Raw genomic sequence first — 20,695 nt, forward strand, 5'->3', positions numbered from 1 at the left:
TGGATATCAAGCCCTGGGCCTCTCCCGTGGGAGGCAAAGCACTCTACCAACTGGTCTATGTTCTCCAACATAATCTGGCTGGCTTTCTTTCCCCCTTTCCCTTTAAGGCACAGTCACACTAAGTTGCCTAGGCTGGCCCCGAAGTTGGCTTAACAGGCTAACACCATCAGGCTCAGATCTATGTGTCTGTTTTAGGTGCCGTTCAAACCCTTAGTGTGGCTCGGAGGCAGATTCATCTGGGCCTTTCCGTGACCCAGCTAAGGGTTCTGCTCTTCTGACTCCCTCCTCTTAGGAGCTACTGTCCACCTTGTAAAGGTCCACTTAGACCTTCAGCTTCCTTCATCTATGATCTGCTGCCCTCAGCAGTGCCCAGCTCATCTGGGACCCTGGACACCATCTAAGGCCATGCAATGCAGCTGAGAGGAAGAGCCTAGGCAGTGTAGCCTGTGGCCCTTAGGTTGGTCCAGCTCCAGTGCATCTTAAGTCCGAGTACGCGGATAAAATCCTTGTCTTTGGGGCCTCAGTTTTCTCACCTGGAAGAAATATCCAATAAAAGTAGCTTCATGGGCATGGTGCCAGCTTGCAATCCCAACACTTGGGAAGCTGAGGTTAGAGGACTGTGAGTTGGAGGCCAGTCTGGAGTCTGTCTTACACACGCAAACACACACACACACACTCACACACACACACACACACACACACACACACCCCAACAGGTATTTTGACTATTCCTCTTTTTTTTCTTTTCTTTTTTTTTTTTTTTTTTTTAGAGCTGGGGACCCAACCCAGGGCCTTACACTTGCTGGCAAGTGCTCTACCACTGAGCTAAATCCCCAACCCCTTGACTATTCCTCATATGTGTAAGCACTCAGCTAATACAAACTAATTTCTGGCAACATCAGAGAGCAGAGAGGGGGCTACACATCTGTTTCTCAGATTAAGCCATCTTTGTACGTTGGAGACAAAGTCTCCTGGTGGTGCAGGCTGGCTACTCTGCTGCCTGTGTAAATGAGGGTGACCTTGAACTCTTGATCCTCCTGCCTCTCTCCACCTCTGTGTTATGTTGGGGTTACAGGCATGAACCATCATTACACCTGCCTTCTGTACCCAGCCTTTGTACCACCGCAGCCCCTAAGTTGCTTCCGACAGAAAGGGGACATTAAGTTGAGGCACCACTAAATTTTGAGTCCTGTCTCCACCAATGGGATCAATGCTACCTCTCCAGCATCCACGTTCAAAGACCAAGAACCCTTTCCCGGCAATTCACATACTCCACCGGTCATGCAAAGGGGACTCCAGCTGCCCATTTTACAGATGGGAAAGGGAAGAAGGGAAGACAAAGGTATAGCCTGAAGCTGCCCAGGCAGGTATAGTTGGACACACCAGAACTCATGAGACTAAAATCAGAGGCTTTCCAGGAGTCTATAGCCAGCCTGGGTTATATAGATAGAATCTGAAACCGTGTCTTGAAAAACACTAAAAGAAGGGCTACAGAAGAAGTAGACTGGACAGACAGAGCCTTGCCTAGCATGCATGTGGCCCTGGATTCATCTCCAGTACCACATGTATTCAGCACGCATGTATGTGCCTGTGATTCTGGCACTTGGGAGGTGAAAGCAGGGAGCCCAGAAGTTCAGAGTTATATTTAGCTACATAAATTGGAGCCCAGCCTGGGCCACAAGAGATCAAAGGAGCACCCTTCCCTCAAAATGGAAACACAGGATTTGAACCCAGAGCCTGGCTCTGAAGCCCATGAATTTAATTTGTATGTCAATCTCCCTTCCCAGACCTCCCAGAACCCTAGGTTGTGTTCCTAGGGTTGCTCGGCCCGTCCACTCCAGAGTGGCCAGAGGATTATTTCTTACCAGTGGGCCTCCAGACACCTCCAGAGTTCCGTGGTCTGTCTGTTCAGCCCCAGGCTTGGGCTGGGAGGGAAAAGGAATGGGAAGGAGGGGAAGAGGGGGGACCCTGGCCATTGGCTGTCCCGCTGTGATGTCACCCAAAGGGTGGGTGGTGGGGAAACAAACATCCCCTTCTCTGCACTACATCCATCTGCAAGGGGGTGGGGTTCTGCAAACACCAAGCTCTCCTTTGCCAGAGCCCAGACCTCCACCCCAGCCCGGTTCAAGAATCTGTGTGCCACCCCCATTCGGACACTCAGCCCCCCACCCCCATCATCTCTGGGCTCCTGGACCCAGGCCTAGCCCACATAGTCCCTGAGATTATCAAGACAACCTCTTACACTGTCTCCCTGAGAACCCGGATTCAGACCTCAGCTCAGGCGGTCCCGGCTATGGGAACTTCGGCAATCACAGAGAATCACTGGGCCTCAATTTCTTTCTCTTTGAAATAGGAGTAGTAAGAATGCTTACCTCTTGAAGGTTATAATGGAGTCAATGAGTTTTAAAATCTATGGTAGGCCCAGTGAGATGACTTAGCAGATGAAGGCCCTTGCCATTAAGCCCCAGGACCTGAATTCAGTCCCTTCAGCCATGTGTTGGAAAGTGAGAACAAACTCATGAGCGTTGCCCTTTGGCACACACACACACACACACACACACACACACACACACACACACACACACAGACATGCATACATGCACACAGGCACACACATGTGCACACACACACACAGAGGCATGCACGTACACACATGCACATACATGCACACATGCACACACACACAGAGGCATGCACACACACATGTGCATACATGTACACAGGCACACACATTACATGCACACACAGGCACAGAGGCATGCATGCACACACATGTACATACATGCATACATGCACACAGGCACACACAAACATGTACACAGGTGCACACACACACACACACACACACACAGACATGCCCTTACATATCCTATGATACATATGTACACACAGTAAATAAATGCACTTGGGGAAAAAAAGACTAAGGCAGGACCCAGCAGCTAGGGTCACTTATTGTTCTTCCAGAGGACCCAGTTGGCTTCCCATTCCCACCTCGGGTGGCTTACAGTCATCAGTGACTTCAGTTCCATGGAGCCAAATACCTCTGGTCTCACTCAGCAGGCGTCTATCTGCATTCTTGTGTCTCCGTGCAGACACTCTTACACATCATTGAAAATAATAAAAGCAAATCTTTGAAAAATAAAAAACAAAGATAAAAACAAGCCGGGCGGTGGGGACATGCACCTTTAATCCTGGCCCTCAGGAGGCAGAGTCAGGCAGATTTCCATGAGTTCAAGGCCGGCCTGATCTATGGAGCAAGTTCTACTTAAGATAGCTAAGGTTACTTAAAGAAACCCTGTCTTAGAAACAACAACAACAACAAAAACAAATAAACAAACAGACCAAAACCATTCACAAAAGTACATAAATAAACCACAAAGTAGGGTTTCTCTGTGTAGCCCTGGTTATCTTGGGACCTCCTTGGCTATATACTGAATCTGAGGCCAGGCTCATGGGCTAATGTCTTAAAAACACAGACAGCAACAACCAAAATGAGAGGACAGGATAGGCCTCTCCTGAGGGCGAAGGAGGCTTTGAACCTTTGCATGGTAGAACTCCTGTTTATTGTTCAACAAAATCACTGTTGCTGACACTCACTGTATTCCAAGTTCCGAGGCGTTTCGCCTCTGCCTTCGGGAGGGCCTGTTATGTTCAGTTCATAACTACCCGAGAAAGAGGAGGTGAAGCTGACCTCCAACCTCACTTCAGCCAGATCCCAAAGATGCCTTGCTCCCCTCTGGCCTTCCGATTCAGGGATAAGGAAACTGGAAGAGGGACGGTAACTTTCACAAGATCACACAGCAAGCAACTGTACCACACACTTCAAGCCAGTCCTGCCCAGCTCTCCAACCAATATCTCAAGGCCTTATTCCCACTCCACTGACCCCCTGGCCCAGCCCCCAGCCTGCCCTGACTCACCAGACCCTGGGGAGCGGCAGAGGAAACACAGATACCCCCACATGCCTCTGTCGCCCACAAGGCCGCTGCCTCAGATGCTCTCAGCTCTCTGAGCTGAGGCCTAGAGAGCTGGGGCCAGGCTGAGGCTGGGGGATTACCCCCAAAGCTACAGTCAGCAGCTTCTGCTCCATTGTCCATCCAGGACCAAGGGTTGCACACTGGCCCCTCACACTGGCTTGGGTGGTGTCTCTGTGGACCCTCCTGTCACCCCATATTGAGGGATCTGGATCTTTGCTGAGGGGATGGGGTCAGGAATGGGGTGGCAGGATCCTAGCATGCTGGGGCCACCCCCTTCCTCTGTGAAATGCCCCCTGCCCACTCTGAGCCACCAGGGAAGGCTGGAATGTGCTGAGCTCTGGGAAATGCCTTCCAGCTCTGGCAGGCACTGAGCAATAGGGTGTGGCCAGAACATAGCCAGCAGCATCCTGGAAATGTGGGGGGTGGCTGCTGCCAAGCGCAAGACCCTCACCTAACTATTCTGCTGTATCATGTAGTCATAGAAACGCTGTGCATTTACTCATTTGTGGGTTTATTCATCCAAGAAACGATTACAGCGGCAGAGACTTGTGAGCCCAGCATTTAGAAGGCGAAGGCAAGTAGATCTGGAGTTCGAGGTCATCTTCAGCTATATTCTGAGTTTAAGGTCAGCCTACATGAAACCTTGACTCAAAAACCTCAACGACAAGTGCAACAGCACACCAAAATTGAAGAAATTAAGACATGATCTCCCTTCCAGTGCTCAAAAACTGGAGCTCCCCTCCCACTGGGATAGGGTATCACGGTGTAGCCCTCGCTGTCCTGGAACTTAATATTTAAGCCAGTACGGCCTCAAATTCAGACACTCATCCATCTGCCTTTGGTTCTAGTGCTGGAAATAAAGGTATTGGCCACCAGGCGAGCTTTATCATCTCCCTCAAGGTTTTTTGTTTGGTTATTTTTGTTTGTTTTTCAAGGAAGGTTTTAAGCCTGGGAACAGTGGCGCAGGCCTTTAATCCTAGCACTCAGGAGGCAGAGGCAGGCAGATCTCTGTGAGTTCGAGGCCAACCTGCTCTACAGAGATTTTGGAGTGTCGGGGGTGGGGGGAACGTGAGGTGGGGAATTCAAGACAAGGTTTCTGTGTAGTCCTGGCTATCCTTGAACTCACTCTGTAGACCAGGCTGGCCTCAGACTCAGAGACCTAACTGCCTCTGCCTCCCAAGTGGTGGGATCAAATCTGTGCTAAACCTCCCAGCCCCCACAAGTTTTTTTTTGTTTGTTTATTTGTTTGCTTTCATTTTGTTTTTAAACTTTTATTTATGGTCTGGAGAGACGGTTCGGTAGTTAAGAGCAGTGAGGTCCTGAATCCAATTCCCAGCAACCACATGGTGGCTCACAACCATCTGTAATGGGATCCAGTGCCCTCTTCTGGTGTGTCTGAAGAGAGCTACAGAGTACTCATACATTAAATACATACATACATACATACATACATACATACATACAAACATACATAAATCTTGTTTTTAAAAAAAGGTTTTATTATGTATACAGTGCTCTGCCTGCTCATCAAGGACTTTGACCTTGTTTTGACCCCCAGGACCCACAGGGTTGAAGGCAAGAATCATTTTGAATTGTCCTCTGACATCCACATGTTCACCATGACACATACACACCCTCCCGAATAAATAAGTAAATGTCACAGAATAAAAAGACTTAGTGGCAGCTGTCATCTTTGTTGTTGGTTTGTTTTTTTGAGATAGCTTAGGCTTTCTTAGACTTCACTATGTAGCCCAGGCTAGCCTCAAGGCCACAGCAATCCTCCAGTTTCAGCCTTTGAAGTGCAAATTCTGCCACTAGAACCAAGAGCCACCCTATCTAGATGTTTATCTGTTTCTGAGTGAGGGCTTTGCTATGTAGCTCAGGCTGGCTTTGACCCTGTGACCCTTTTGTCTCAGCCTCCTGAGCTCTGGGATTATTGTGCTGGTAACTGTCAGTCCATCTTCCCTACAGTGGCCTAAATCTGTCCCTGGCTTGCTGTGACTTCTGAATGGTGTCTTTGTGTCTGTTTAGATCACGGTCCTTCATGTCTGTCCTTATTCCATGCCCATTTCCTCTTTTCTTGTCTTTCCAGCTCTGTGTCTTCCCCTCTCTCTGTTTTGTTTTCCCTACCCTACAGGGGTGTGGTCATGGGAAGCCGAGTTTATGAGGGTGGCACCAACCCAGGCCACCTCCATAAACACAGGACATCCTGTGGGACGGAAGGGATGTGGTGAGATAGAAGTGGCCCTTCTGGGACCACCCTCTCCTGACCCAGCCTGAGCCATCTTTCAGGCCCTTACCTCCCTCCACGACTCTCTTTGGAGTTCAGTCCCAGGGGTCCGAAGTCTTTCCCTTGGTTTTCATAGCCTCTTACACACGTGGTGTCTCTCCACAGGCTCAGCTCCAATCCCAGACCTACGTCTGGTACTTACTCTTCTCTATGGTCCTACAGTCTCCTCGAGTCATCATCCTACAGCTGGCCCCATAGGTGTCCTTGCTGTCCCTTCGGCACCCTCCCCTCCTATGACTGCTCCCCTCCTCCCTGGGGACTCTACCCTGGGCTCCATGTCCACTTGCAGCTGGTCACATCCAATAAGGAAATTATTGACTCCCTGCTGCTTTCACAGTCAGGTTCCTGCTTGTGCATGTGTGCCTGGCCCCTGTCTCCCTCTCTTCCTAGTTTCATTGAATTGGTGGCTTCCCTTCCTCATTCCAGCCCAGGCCAGCTACTTAGAGACCCCTGAAAATGTTAAGGTCTATTGTCTCTCAGCACTAGAGCAGCAACTCTCTAACTATTCCAATTTACAGAGAACTGGGTGGCTCAGAAAAGTTAGGTCACTTAGCCCCAGAGTGGCAAAGCTGGGGCTTAAACCCAGGTAGGAACCAGTGTGGTGGTGCAGGTCTGTAAGTCCAACTGGTTGAGAGGCTGAGGCATGAGGATTAAGAGTTCAGTGGCAGCCCAGACTACAAAGACTATTATATATCTCAAAATAAAAGATAAAGTGGAGATGCTGGAGAGATGGCTCAGCGGTTAAGAGCACTGACTACTCTCCCAGAGGTCCTGAGTTCAATTCCCAGCAACCACATGGTGTCTCACAAACCATCGGTAATGGGATCCGACGCCCTCTTCTGGTGTGTCTGAAGAGAGCAATAGTGTACTCACAAACAGAAAAAAAATAAGTCTTTAAAAATAAAATAAAGTGGGGTTGGGATTTAGCTCAGTGGTGGAGCGCTTGCCTAAAGCCCAAGGCCCTGGGTTGGTCCCAGCTCTGAAAAAAAAAAAAAAATAAAGCTTTTTTAAAAAAAAAAAAAGAAGAAAAAAAAAAGCAAAGTGGGGCGTGGTAACGCACACCATTAATTTTAGCACTTGGAGGCAGAGGGAGGTGGATCTCTGAGTTTGAGGCCAGCCTGGTCTACAGAGGGAGTTTTTGGATAGCTGGGGTTACGTAGAGAAAGCCTACCTTCAGAAAGCGGGAGGAGGGCGTGGGAGGCTGGGAGTATGGCCTAGTGGTACGGTGGTTATCTAGAGCATGTACAAAGCCCTAGGCTAGACCTCTAACACCACAATAAACAGATTAATAAGTAGACCTACGAGAGCCAGCTTTTAAGCATGTCTCTTCTTCCCCGCCCTTCGGTTGAAGCTCATCACTTCAACAATGTCTGTACCGTCGTCGTTACACACACACACACACACACACACACACACACACACACACACCCCGCTGGCTGATGCTCCCGATTTGCTCCCTGGCCCCGGCGCCTCTTAGCTCTAGTGGCCCAGGTTGCATGCTGTTCCTGTGCTCAGTTTTTAAGAGGTATGTCCCAGATACCACGCATTTACATCTCTGCAGATGAAGGTCAGATGCCTAGGGAAAGAGCTCACGTTCTGCTCAAAAGGCAAAGCGTCCGGACCGTCGTCCTGGTGCCTTTAGGATAAGTGTGCATCTGAGGTCCTATCCCTTTCTCCAGGCCTCTGACCTCAGGATGGCTGTGTGCACTCTGGTACAGCGATGTTCAGGTTCTACTCCAGAAGGACACGCCTCCTCGGCCAGCAGATTCCAGGGCCCACTGCATTCCAAGCTAAGTGCCAGCCCTGGCTGGTACTGGGACTTCTTTTCAGACAGCCTTTGTGTATTCAGGCTATGACACCCTGGGGTAGCTCCCCTCCGTAGGCATTCACCACCAACAGGAACTGTCCTCAGCCACCTCTTCTTCCCTCTTTATTTCAGTAGTTATGAACACCTACTGTGTACCTGAGCCTGTGTGAAAGGTACATCTTAGCTGGAGGCTGAGGCAGGTGCACTGACACGAGTTCAAGGTCTGTTTAGACTCCATTATGGACGCCCTGTCTCAAAAAGCAAACAGCCACCTGTGGTGGCACACACTTTTAATTCCAGCATTCTGGAGACAGAAGCAGGTGGCTCTCTATGTGTTCAAGGTCGTCCTGGTCTGTTTAGGGAGTTTCAGGACAGCCGCGAATACCAAAACAAACAAACAAACAAAGAAGTACAAAAAGACAAAAATCCGACCAACCAAAAGAAAAAAAAAACAATAACAAAGCATAATTAATACCTGGGGGGGTGGGGCGGGGCACAAAACAACAAGTCTGAGGCCAGCCTGGGCTACATAATAAATTCAAGGCCAGCCTTCTCGTATACATAGTGAAAGCCTATCTCAAAAACCACAGTTGCGCATGCCTGTAATCCCAGCTTGTAGGGAAGTAAAGGCAGAAGGATCAGGAGTTCAAAGCCAGCCTCCACTACAGAGTGAGCTAGACGCCAGCCTAGGATACAGAAGCCTCTTCTAAAAAAAGAAAAAGCGTGAGACCCTCGCTAGTATGATCAAGGTTACATCGTAGATTCCTAACCAGGCACAAGGGGGCGCCGCAGAGCTCAGCTTGGGCTCCTAAGGTCTCAGCCTCAGCAAGGGGCTGTCGATGTCCTGCGGTCTAGGCACAGGAGTCTCCAAGGCTTGGGTTCAGGAGCCAGGAGGATCCTTAACTTGGCACCAGCTAGCCTGAAGCCATGTCCATCCGCTTCTGTCGGTGGCCCGCCTCAGCCACTTCCAGAAATGGGCACAGCTTCCTCTGTTCCTCCAGGAAACCAAGCTCCGCCCACCCCTTCTGGGCCCCTGGGGCTGCGTGCAGCTCCCGCCTCTCCAGCTCCACCCCGGCCGGCCGCAGTCCTGGAGTTTCCGGCCCCTGGGGAGATCCTGGAGCGGCCCTCCGGTGTCACAGTCCCCAGATTCAGGACCCATCCTGCCCTTTGGGTGGCAGTCCAGCACCCGCCCCCCCCCGGCCCCGCCCCGGCTCCTCCCTTCCTACCCTCCCCACCATCCTTCCGCTCTTGGGGCCCTGCCCTGCCCTGCCCCCACGGCCGCCAGGAAGGACGCAGCCTGGGTCCCGTGCCAGAGCTGTGAGTGTGCGGCCCCTCCCAGCCGGGCCAGGAATGCAGCTGGACCGCGGGGGCGGCCGCAGACACCCGGCTCCGGCCAGGCCCAATGCGCTCAGGCAGGCAGGTGGCCCCGGCTTGCCCGGACCTGGAGAGCTTCTACGTGGAAAGCCAGCTGCCTGGCCCTTAAGGTCCTGCTTTCTCTCCACTAAACTTAGTGGTTTTATTTTGGGAGACCTCTTGAAAGCTCCTGCCCTTTGCTCAAAGATATATACCGGGAGTGCGTTTTATTCCACTATAACCGTGGGAGTGTCACGGGATTACAAGTTTGATGTTATTTCATCCCTGATCGGCACAGATGCAAAGAAGCACACAGACTTGGTATTTCCCAAAGCTGGTTTTAATTTCCAAAAACTATGAGGTCTCTTCCCACACTGGGGATAATAGGATGGGATAGCCCAGACTATTATCCCAGTCCAACCCCCAGCCTAGCCCAAACACCATTGCTGTCTCTGGGTCCCGTCATTTCACCACTGGGAGCTTATTTCTAACTCCCTCACTGGCCAAGACAGGTGGATGGATGTGAAGTTTCCAGGACTCAGCACTGTCTCTCCAAAGTGACCCTGGCTCTCCTCTGTGAGGGGAAGCCATCTCTGTCACGTCAAAGTGGATTGGTGTAACCACCAGGCTCAACTCAGATCCAAGTCAATCATCACTGGGTCTAAGGGTCAGCGCCCAGGTCCTGGTGGCCGTTCCAGTGCCTGTGTGCCTACTAGTACATCCATGAGGTAGTCCAGCTCAGCCTCATCCAACTCTGGAGTTTCCTCCTTGGCTGGGCCATTCTCAGGGCTAGGTTTGAGACCCTCAGAGGCTGGTAACCAAAGTTCACTGTCATACATGGAGGTATCAATGTCCTCAAACAAACCCTCCAGTCCATCGTCCAACAGACAGCCCGTGGCTGGGCCTAGCAAGTCCAAGGCACCCAGGTTGGGCAGGACACCCCCGACAGAGCGGCCTGGAGGCCCCTCGTCTGCTTGGGGTTGGGGGACCTGGTTCAGGTCCTCAATATGACTGAGATCTTCCAGGAGGCTGGCCATGGAGGCTGAGAGGCCGGCGTCTGAGCTAGACAGAAAGTTATCTGCCACAGAGGGGGCTGTGGGCTGAATGGGCTCAGGTGGCAGGACGGTCGTCGGCTCCATGGACGCCTGAATTCGTCTCAGTGTGTTCACCACAAGCACCAGGTGTCGGAGGTCTGGTTCGCTCTGCCGCAGGCTGTGGTGGAGCTTGACCACCGAGAGGTCAAAGAGAGAGCTAGAAGCCACTGTCGGCGGGGTCTGTGCCACTGCTGGGCGGCTTTGATCCAACCACCACGAGTCCACTGAGAGGGACTCCATTGTCTCTTCCTCCTCCCGCTTGCGCTTCAGACCTTTGCTCAGCATCCTCTGCAGGGAGGAAGGAGTCATTCGGTTACGGAAAGCCAATACGCACTTCACACCCAGCTCTCACAACTGCTGCCAGTGTGATCCTGACCAGTCAATTGACCTCCGAGGGCTAGGTTTCCTAAGCATATTTATTTCTAATGAGATAGGGTCTCATGGAACGCAGGCTGGCTTTGAACTTGCCAGGTAAGCCAACGTCTGCTTTTCCCTTCCCCATCTCCCCAGTGCTGGAATTACAGGCGTGTGCCACCATCCTTGGTATATTTGATGCTGGGGATGGAACTCTGGGCTTCTTGCATGTAAAACAGACATTCTACCAACTGAGCTATATCCTCAGCCCCCTCGGTGAACTCCTAAGATACAGATAGCATCTATGCTAGAAGTTGCTAACACAGATTAGAGTCAAAGAACAAAAACGTAGTCATTAGTACTTGAAATTTTACTTTTATTTTAAATTTTGTGTTTGTGTGTGTGCATGAAAGTGCAGATGCCCAGGAGTCCCTGGAACTGGTTTTAAAGTAATTGCAAGCCATCTGATGTGGGAACTGGGAACTGAACTCAGGTCCTTTGTAGGAATAGCAAGCTCTAAGCCCACATAATTAGGACTTATTTATAGGCACTTTTGGGTTTTATTCTTTTGAGACAGAGCCTCACAACTGTAGTCCAGGCTGGCCAGCCATTCCAGGCAATCCTCCTGTCTCCGTCTCACAAGGGTTAGGATAGTGTGTGTGCCACTCCTTGATTGCAAATGCAGTCATCAACACACAGAGTATCTGCTATATGCATGGGACATTAAATAATCAAATGTACAGAAACTGGTAGGAAGATGCCATCTTGGAGGTAGTCAAGGCAGGTCTTTCTAAGAAAGATACATTGAAGATGAACCCTGATGTATGCTGTGTAGGCTATGGAGAACCTAGGCCAGGCTTTCCTGAGAGGGCCAAAGGAAGACTGAGAGAGGTAAACCTGAACTGGGAAGGAAAAAAAAAAAAACAAACCACACACTAGGAGCAGGCGCAGAGTGACACAGTAGGAGTCCCGGTGGGGGTGGGGAGCAGGCAGAAGGAGGCGCGGGCAGGAGTAGGAGGAGGCTTGGATTTTCAGAGTGTCAGGACAGAGTCATGGAGGGTAGGGTCGAGGCAGGAAGATGAGTGGTGACATTAGTTGGCAATGTCTCTAGAGGATCCGGGGTAGCTGTTGCCTAGGGCAAGATTGGTGGTGGGGCAGCATCGGGTGTGTGTGTGTATGAAGGTTTGGGGATAGAAGTGGGCCCAAATTGCCTGCCTTCCGAGGCTGCAGCACTTGTTGGGGTGCTGACCGCTTGAATGTAAACCCTAAGATGTTAGCAATCATTCAAGGAAGCGGTGGATACCGAACTTATTGAGGAAAAAGAACCGATAAGGGAAACCCTGAAGGGCCGCAGGAGTTAAGTCATTGACAGAAGTTTGAAAATCCGTACTTTCTTCCAAGGTGAGAGGACTAGAGTTTGGAACCCCTAGCCCTATCTAACGGGGGCACAAAGACTGCAGGGTCTCAGTCCCGAGGACACTTGCCTAGATTTGGCAAGACAGTAAAAATCGAGTCTTTGCCCTTTTCGCTGAAGACCCGGGAGCCGGGAACCGCAGGAATTCAGCCCCCACCCCGACTCCGCCCCTCGAGTCCCGGCGCCCCCTAGCGGTACTCCGACCTGGGTTCCCCCGGGACTCCGGCCCCTCTGACCCCGGGATCCTTTAGATTCTCCAGGGTCCTGCCTGTCTCTCCCCGGCATAGCAAGCCGCGACCCCCGCGGGTCGCTCAGCTAGCCCGGCCTCCCCTCGCTTCCGGAAGGCAGTGGAGGCGGCTCCTCCCGAAGCGGCGGCGGCGGGGGCGGATGAGTCACGCAGCCGGAGCCAGGGAGCCGGCGCCTCCGCCCCCTTCTCGGGCTCCGACGTGATTCACCCAGCCCGGCCGGGCCGGGCGACACATACAGGCCCTAGCCCTCGATCTCGAACAGCTCTGGCGAACATCTACCTAGCTGAGGTATCGAACACGCTAAATATCCCGGTCGCCCGTACCCTCGTCTTTCCCTACCAGGCCCCTTCATTTACATACCCAGATCACTCCCGACCAATCAGAACGAAGAGGGAGCCACACGCAGCCAATCAGGAAGCGGCTGCCGTAGCATCGCTAGCTCGCTGGGCTCCGGCAACCGACACCTGGGACGGCAGGCGCAGTTCTGATTCGGGAGCACGACTCCAGACACTCGACAATCCCTAGTTCCCGCCCACTCGCGTGGCAGCCCCGCCCTCCAGCTCCGGGATCCGCTCTCGTTGGTGGTGGTGGGCGGAGCCTGTTCGGGGACGTTCCAGAAGGAGGGGGGAGCCTGTCTCTAAAGCGCATGCCCAGGAGGACTGCCTGAGCGAAGCGACAAACTCTGGTAGCGATTTCCCTTGTGGGGCGGTGACAGGTAGGGGTTTGGGCCTTTTTAAAGTACAGGCCTGTCACTTCATGGTGATTTTAGAAGACTGTATGACTTCTGGAAGAGGACCTGCCTCTTGAGAGTTACAAAATTAACAGTTTTCTCAGTAGGATTTACGATACCGGACTCAATCTACAGTGGGACAGCTGGATTCTGCTACTATTAAAGATGGGAGTAAGGTGGGGACGGAATGACACCAGGGTCACGTCCTGGGCATCAGTTCCGGAGTAGCTGTGTGACTTTGGGCAGTAGTTTAAGTCCCTGAAAATAATTTCCTGCGGGGCGTGGTTGTTCACACCCATAACACCAGCATGGAAAGACTTAAAGCAGGGGGATTGCTTTGAGTTTGAAGCCAGCCTGGATTTCAGAGTGAGATCCTGTCTTTAAAAAAGAAAGAAAGAAAACGACGAACTTTCGTTACTTTAGTTTTTGTGACAGTTTCACTAAGTTGCCCAAGTTAGCCTGGAAAACAGAACAGTCCTCAGCCTCTCAAGTGACTGGAACCACAGGCTTATGCCACGCCTAATAGTCTTTTTGGTTGTTTGGTTGTTTGGTTGGTTAGTTTGTTTTTAGTTTAGTTTTTGTGTATATGTATGTTTTTGTATGTTTTAGTTTGGGGTTTTCGTTTCGTGTGACAGGGTTTTTCTGGATAACAGCCATGGCTGTTCTGTAACTCGATCTATAGACCAGGCTGGCTTCTAACTCAGAGATTCACAATCCTCTGCCTCATGAGAACTGGGACTAAATGCCTGAGCTCCACAGCGGGCCTTCAGCTAGTCTTAAAATATGCCCAGAGAGGTACAGTTTAGTGAAAGAGTTCTCGCCTAACATCCCAGCATGTTAAGCACCGGAGCTCAATTGCAGCACTGAAAAAGTAAAATGAAATAAAATGGCCGGATGATTTACTAAGGTTAGGATATCAGGGGCTGGAGAGGTGGCTCAGTGGCTAAGAGTGCACAGGACCTGGCTCAGTTCCTGGTTCAGGTTCAGTTCGGCACCCACATGGCGGCTCACAACTGCCTGTGACTATAGTTTTAGGAGATCCAACACCCTATGCTGGCTTTCTCAGGCACCTGATACACATAGTACATAAACAGACAAGCAAGCACAAACACAAACAAACAGTAGAATGTTGGGCTGAGGAGATGGCACTCCTCAGCTGGGCTGTGGTTAAAGGCACTGGTGCTGCTGAGTGACAAGCTAAGGTCTGTCCCCAGGGCTACATGAAGAAACCCTGTCTTGAAAAACAAACAAGCAAACAAACGAACAAACCAAGGAGCTAGTCTGTGAAGCTGGAGAGGTGGGTCATCTGTTAAGAGCACTGTCTGCTCTTCCAGAAGACATGGGTTTGATTCCCAGCACCCACACAATAGTTCAACAACAATCTATAGTCCAGTTCTAGGGAGTCAGATGCCATATTCTGGCTTTTGTGGGTAACAGGCACCTAGGAGGCAGAGGTAGGTGGAACTACAGGCAAAACTACAGCCTGGTCTCCAGAATGAATTGTAGGACAGCCAGGACTGCACAAAGAAACCCTGTCTTAAAAAACAAAAAATAGGGGTTGGGGATTTAGCTCAGTGGTAGGGCGCTTGCCTAGCAAGTGCAGGGCCCTGGGTTGGGTCCTCAGCTCCGGGAAAAAAAAAGAAAAGAAAAGAAAAGAAATAATATCAAAAGAGAATAACAATTCCAATTGGAATCTGGAGGGATCCTGGTAGGTAAATGCATATGATTCTCTACACAGTCTATTTTCTTTTTTTTTTTTTTTTCGGAGCTGGGGATTGAACCCAGGGCCTTGCACTTGCTAGGCAAGCGCTCTACCATTGAGCTAAATCCCCAACCCCTACACAGTCTATTTTCACAGCCTAGCCAATAAGAGGCTCAGGAAGAGCTCAGCATGGTGGCACATTGCTGTCATTCCAGCCTGCACAAGGCAGAGGCAAGAGAATCATGAGTTCAAGGTTAGTGTGTGCTTTATAGCACAAAGATGTTTAATAATAATAATAATAATAATAATAATAATAATAACAACAACAAAAAAAACCCACAGCTAACAGCTCAAGTGGTTCACTACAGACCACATACTAAACAGCTAATGAGACCTGAGGAGATTTGAATATGCTTAGCCCAGGGAGTGGCATGTTTAGGAGATGTGGCCTTATGGGAGGAAGTGTGTCACTGTGGGGGTGAGCTTCTCCTGACTACCTAGAAGGCAGTCTTCCTTTGGCTGCCTTTATGCCAAGATGTAGAACTCTCAGCTCCTTCTGTAGCACCGTGTCTGCCCACATACTGCCATGTTCCCGCCTTGATGATACTGTACTGGGTTGCCTTGGTCACGGTATTTCTTCACAACAATGGAAACCCTAAAACAGAAGCCATTTATTTAATATATATCAATTGAGTGTGTCTTATGGATGGTCTGTATACAACAAACATAACAACCCTGCATAGGGTACATGGTTGTGTATTTTTTGGGTCAGGGGAGAGGGCAAAGACAGAAAGGAAACAGCTAAGTTGACTATCGTAGTCCTACTACCCAGGAAGCCGAGACACAGTTTAAAGTAAGCTCAGGCTAGACAGCTAGACTCTATCCCCCCCAACCCCCCCCAATAAAAATCCAAGATACACAAGGCAGTGATATCCCATGCCTTTAGCCTGGTCTACAGAGCTAGCTAGTTCCAGGACAGCTAGGGCTACACAGAGAAACTCTGTCTCAAAAAGAGAGGGCAGGGGAGGGAGAGAGAAAGAAAGAGAGAGAAAAGGAAAGAAACCTAAATAAAATAGTACTGGAGAGATGGCTAAGCCATTAAAGGCTGGACTCATAACCAAACGTCACTGTCTAAAGTAAAGCCAGGTGTGGTAACACTCCAACACTCCAGTAGTTCCAGTAGCTGGAGGTTCAGGAGTTAAAAGCTAGCTTCAGCTACAGTGGTTTGTTTTTTTTTTTTTAAAGCCCACCCCCCCAGCCCAAATAAAACAAATGAACAAACAAACAAATAAATATAAATAATAAAAGGTGTGCAATTGGGGTTGGGGATTTGGCTCAGTGGTAGAGCGCTTACCTAGGAAGCGCAAGGTCCTGGGTTCGGTCCCCAGCCCCGGAAAAAAAAAAAAAAAAAAAAAAAAAGGTGTGCAATTTGGAGTAGAGAATGAGGATGTCTCAAGTCATGACATTTGATGGCTTGCTTAATACAGGGTCTGTAGTCCAGGCTGGCCTAAAACTATGTTGTCGAGAATGATCTGTAAGCTCTGACCCTCTAGCATTTATCTTTCCAGTGCTAGGATATAAGACTAGGACAGTGGTTCTAATGCTGTGACCCTTTAATACATGCTGTGGTGACCCCCAGCCATAACAATTTCTTTCTTTTGTGGGGTTTGTTTTTTTGCTTGCTTGTTTGTTTGGTTGGTTGGTTTAGTCTTGTTTGGTATTTTAAAACAGGGTCTGTGTTGCCCTGGCTTTCCTGGAACTCACTCTGTAGACCAGGCTGGCTTTGAATTCAGAGATCCACCTGCCTCTGCCTTCCACAGCAAGCCTTGGGAGTAAAGGCATGAGCCAACACTGCCCTGCCCATAAAATTATTTTCGTTTCTACTTTATAACTGGAAGTTTGCTGCTGTTGTGAGTCATAATGTAAATATCTACTTTCTGATGGTTTTAGGTGACCCCCCCTCTTATGAAAGGGTCATTTGACCCCCAAAAGGGTTATGGATCCACAGGTTGAGAACGCCTGGACTAAGAAGTGACATTTAAGCAGAGACTTGTCAGCAACGTGACAGAGGAAGAATGCTGGGGAAGAATTCATAGCATAGAGTAGAGTCAGGGCAAGACCCTGAGGTGCTGTTTGTCAGAGAGGTAGGCCGGTCGAACTGGCCTGGGAACGCCCAGAGAGGAAGTAGGAGAAATTGCTACAAGTTTTAGACCTTTGTCCATGTTCAACAAAGTGAGATGACAAGACCCTTGAAGAGAAAGAAAGAAAAAAAGAAAGATGTGAGGAAGAGAGAAAAGAAAGGAAAAGAAAAGAATTTCTGCCTCTGATAAGTAACTTGTAACTTGAACAGGGTGGGATGGCAGAGTACTAGGGAGAGGGGCCTGCCACCAGGGTGGTCCGTGGGAGGTGACATTTTGGGGCAGGGGACTCACATTCAACGAGGTTGGGGGGAGGGAGAGGAGGAGGAGAGAGAGAGAGAGAGAGAGAGAGAGAGAGAGAGAGAGAGAGAGAGAGAGAGAGAGAGAGAGAGAGAGAGAGAAGGCTGGACCTTGAGAAATGAAACTAGAGGCTAAGCCACCGGGCTTGGCAGGCCAGGGAAAGGGGGAAACTTCGCCAGCCGGGGAGGGAGGCACAGAGGGAGGGAGGCACAGAGGGAGGGAGGATGATGGTCGGGGGAGTGTCCCGCCCTAGCCTGCCACCCCACCCGGCCCCTGGGGAGGGAGGAGGCGCCAGGCGGGCTGCAGGCCTCTGCTGCTGCTTCCTAGGTCTCCTGCCCGCTGGCCAGCACGTTCCGAGGGTGGGCAGGTGGGTGGGACTCGGCTTTAGGGCCACGCCCAGGACCTCGGCGGCCCATCCCCCACTGAAGTCCCGTTGGGGAGGGCGGGTTGGGGAAAGATGGACTCTGGCCTTTGGGGTTTGTCCCTCTGCAGGGCCAGCCTTTCCACTTCTGGGGCCAGTTCTTAATTAGGGAAGGAGCCAGGCCGCTCTGAGCCTCTGTATGTTCACCTGGAAATTGGGGGTTGTTTCTTAGATTGGCTGGTTGCTACTAGCAAGCTCCAGAATTATTCCTCTCCCTCCTCATCTTCCTTCTTTCTCACCTCCTCCTCCTCTGGTGTTTGTTTTTTGTTTTGTTTTTGTCTTAGTTTTTTTTTGTTTTCTGAACATGTTCTCTATGAGTAAACTAGACTTACTGGCCATCCTCCTGCCCATCTCCCAGGTGCTGGCATGACAAGGTTGGTGCCACCATGCCTGGCTTCTCTCACTTGCTTTAGGGAAGTAAAAAGACTTCCAAGAAAAAGGTGAGTCAGATCTCATTGCCTTTGCTGAACACCGCTTCCCTCTCTGCTGGAAGCAAAACTAAAGTCTTCCCAGTCGGACAGCCTCTAGCCCCTACATGATGGCCCTCACCCTCTGATCTCTCCTGATGTTCAGCCCCCTTGCTCATGCTGCTGCAGCAACACTGGCTGACAAGTTCTGTGCATGCTCTGACTTCAGGGCCTTTTGCACGGGTTGTTCCCCTAGCTTGGCTTATCCTTCACCGCTTGCAGGACTTTATCCGGATGGCACCCTGTCCATGAGCCCATCTTTGGTCACCTCATCTAAATAGTATCCCTGACTCCTCCCCAAACACTGTCTCTTCCCTTCTAGAACTCATGATCTTCCTGTTTCCAGTTTCCAGTACGCTTAACTGAAAGGCATACACCTTCACCCCAGCCCCAACCATTCAGATCTGGAGGTGTTGATTCCCCAAAGTAAGGGTGCATATCCAAAGAGGGGAGAGGGAGGCATGGCCATTTTACCCGGCCTGGAGTTCCTGGAGTTCATTTTTATGTTAACAATTTTTGTTTTTGTGCGTGTGTATGTTGTATTCATGTTTATATGTATAGGGTGCACAAACGTGTGTTTATATGCTGTGGAAGTCAGAAGTCAACACTGGATGTTTCCTCTATCAGTCTCCAGGGCCTTTCACTGACTGTGGGGCTCACTGACTGACTCTGGCTGATTTGGCTAGCCAGCTTGCTTTGAGGGTCCCCCATCTCTAGATCCTGAATGCTGGGACTAGAAGCGGCTGTCACACGGGGAGCCAAGTTCAGGTCTTTATGCTTGCATGACAAGTGTTTAACTCACAGAGCCATTTTCTCACCCCAGCGGTTTTTGAGCATCCAGCAGTGTCTAGCACCGGAGGTGGGGAGAGCACAACTGGGCAAAGTCCCACATAGTCCCTCCTCTGAGGGTGTCTGGTAGTGTTGGAGGCTAACCATGAACGGATAATAAGTAATCTGGGGTTGCACAGATGCTATTAAGAAAATCAAGCAGGGCTGGGATTTAGCTCAGTGGTAGAGCGCTTACCTAGGAAGCGCAAGGCCCTGGGTTCGGTCCCCAGCTCCGAAAAAAAACCAAAAAAAAAAAAAAAAAAATCAAGCAATCAAAAAAGCCAGGGGGGTGGGGATTTGGCTCAGTGGTAGAGCGCTTGCCTAGGAGGCACAAGGTCCTGAGTTCGGTCCCCAGCCCCAAAAAAAAAAAAAAAAAGAAAAAAAAAAAAAAGCCAAATGTGTGGGCTCAAGCCTTTAATCCCAGCCCATAGGAGGCAGAGGCAGGTGGATCTATGTGAGTGAGTTTGAGTCCAGCCTGGCCAATAGAGCCAGTGGCCTGTCTGTCTCTGACTCCCAAAGGTTGGGATTAAAGGTGGGTATCATCACACCTTGCATGGAAGCCATTTTGGGATACAGACTTTTTATAACTTTATTTATTTCATGTATATGAATCTGTAGCTGTCTTCAGACACACCAGAAGAAGGCATTGGATCCCATTTCAGATGGTTGTGAGCCACCATGTGGTTGCTGAGAATTGAACTCAGGACCTCTGGAAGAGCAGTCAGTGCTTTTAATCGTTGAGTCATCTCTCGAACCTAGGATACAGACTTTTTTCCCCCCGGAGCTAGGGACCGAACCCAGGGCCTGTGCTTGCTAGGCAAGCGCTCTACCACTGAGCAAAATCCCCAACCCTTTAAACTTTTTTTTAAAAAGATGTACTTATTTATTATATGAGTACACTGTAGCTGTCTTCAGACACACCAGAAGAAGGCATCAGATCTCATTACAGATGGTTGTGAGCCACCATGTGGTTGCTGGGATTTGAACTCAGGACTCTTGAAGAGCAGTCAGTCCTCTTAACCACTGAGCCATCTCTCCAGACCAGATACAGACTTTTTAAGACACTTTTTCAGTGTCCTCATCCTTCTTTGAATTGGTCTTACTTTCAGATAACCTGTGCACTTTCTTAGATACAAGGCCATGCCCCCACCTCACCCAAAGGCAGTATCTGTTGGAAAGCCAAGAAACCACAAAAACCCCCATCTTTGCCATGTAACCCTTCCAGAAAAGTCCCTAACGTAGGGTACATTCACTTGGGCATGGGCAGGACAATGACATGTGACACTCCTTCCCTGACCTCCCTTTTCCTTATCCTCACTCTTCACAGCCTCACTTTGGACCTCTCAAGCCAGAGGTGAATTCCTGAACCTGAACTTGGTGTGGCTTCCAAGAACAGTATCTTAGAGATTGGTGTTCACAGGTCCTCGAGGGTCTTTGGGCATTTTGCTTTCCTTTTGGGCCTCAAGAGCACATTCCAAAACAAATTTTAGGACTTTTCAGTTCCTAAGAGCTCCAGCCTGTGACACATGCTCCTCGCGCACACCCACTCCACGCACATATGACTGGCTTTCAGT

At 50.1% G+C, this 20,695-nt stretch overlaps 1 protein-coding gene across 1 annotated transcript; it reads right to left on the reverse strand.

Moving 5' to 3' along the window:
• Positions 1-9,743: 9,743 nt before the first annotated feature.
• Sertad1 (SERTA domain containing 1) lies at positions 9,744-13,156 on the reverse strand. Its single transcript, XM_032894113.1, has 2 exons — positions 12,896-13,156; positions 9,744-10,807 (listed from the first exon to the last, which is right to left on the reverse strand). The coding sequence occupies exon 2, from the start codon at positions 10,802-10,804 to the stop codon at positions 10,094-10,096; it is 711 nt and encodes a 236-aa protein (XP_032750004.1). The 5' UTR covers positions 10,805-10,807; positions 12,896-13,156; the 3' UTR covers positions 9,744-10,093.
• Positions 13,157-20,695: the final 7,539 nt, after the last annotated feature.

This window comes from Rattus rattus, chromosome 2 (assembly GCF_011064425.1).
Source record: "Rattus rattus isolate New Zealand chromosome 2, Rrattus_CSIRO_v1, whole genome shotgun sequence".
NCBI classification, from domain to species: Eukaryota; Metazoa; Chordata; class Mammalia; order Rodentia; family Muridae; genus Rattus; species Rattus rattus.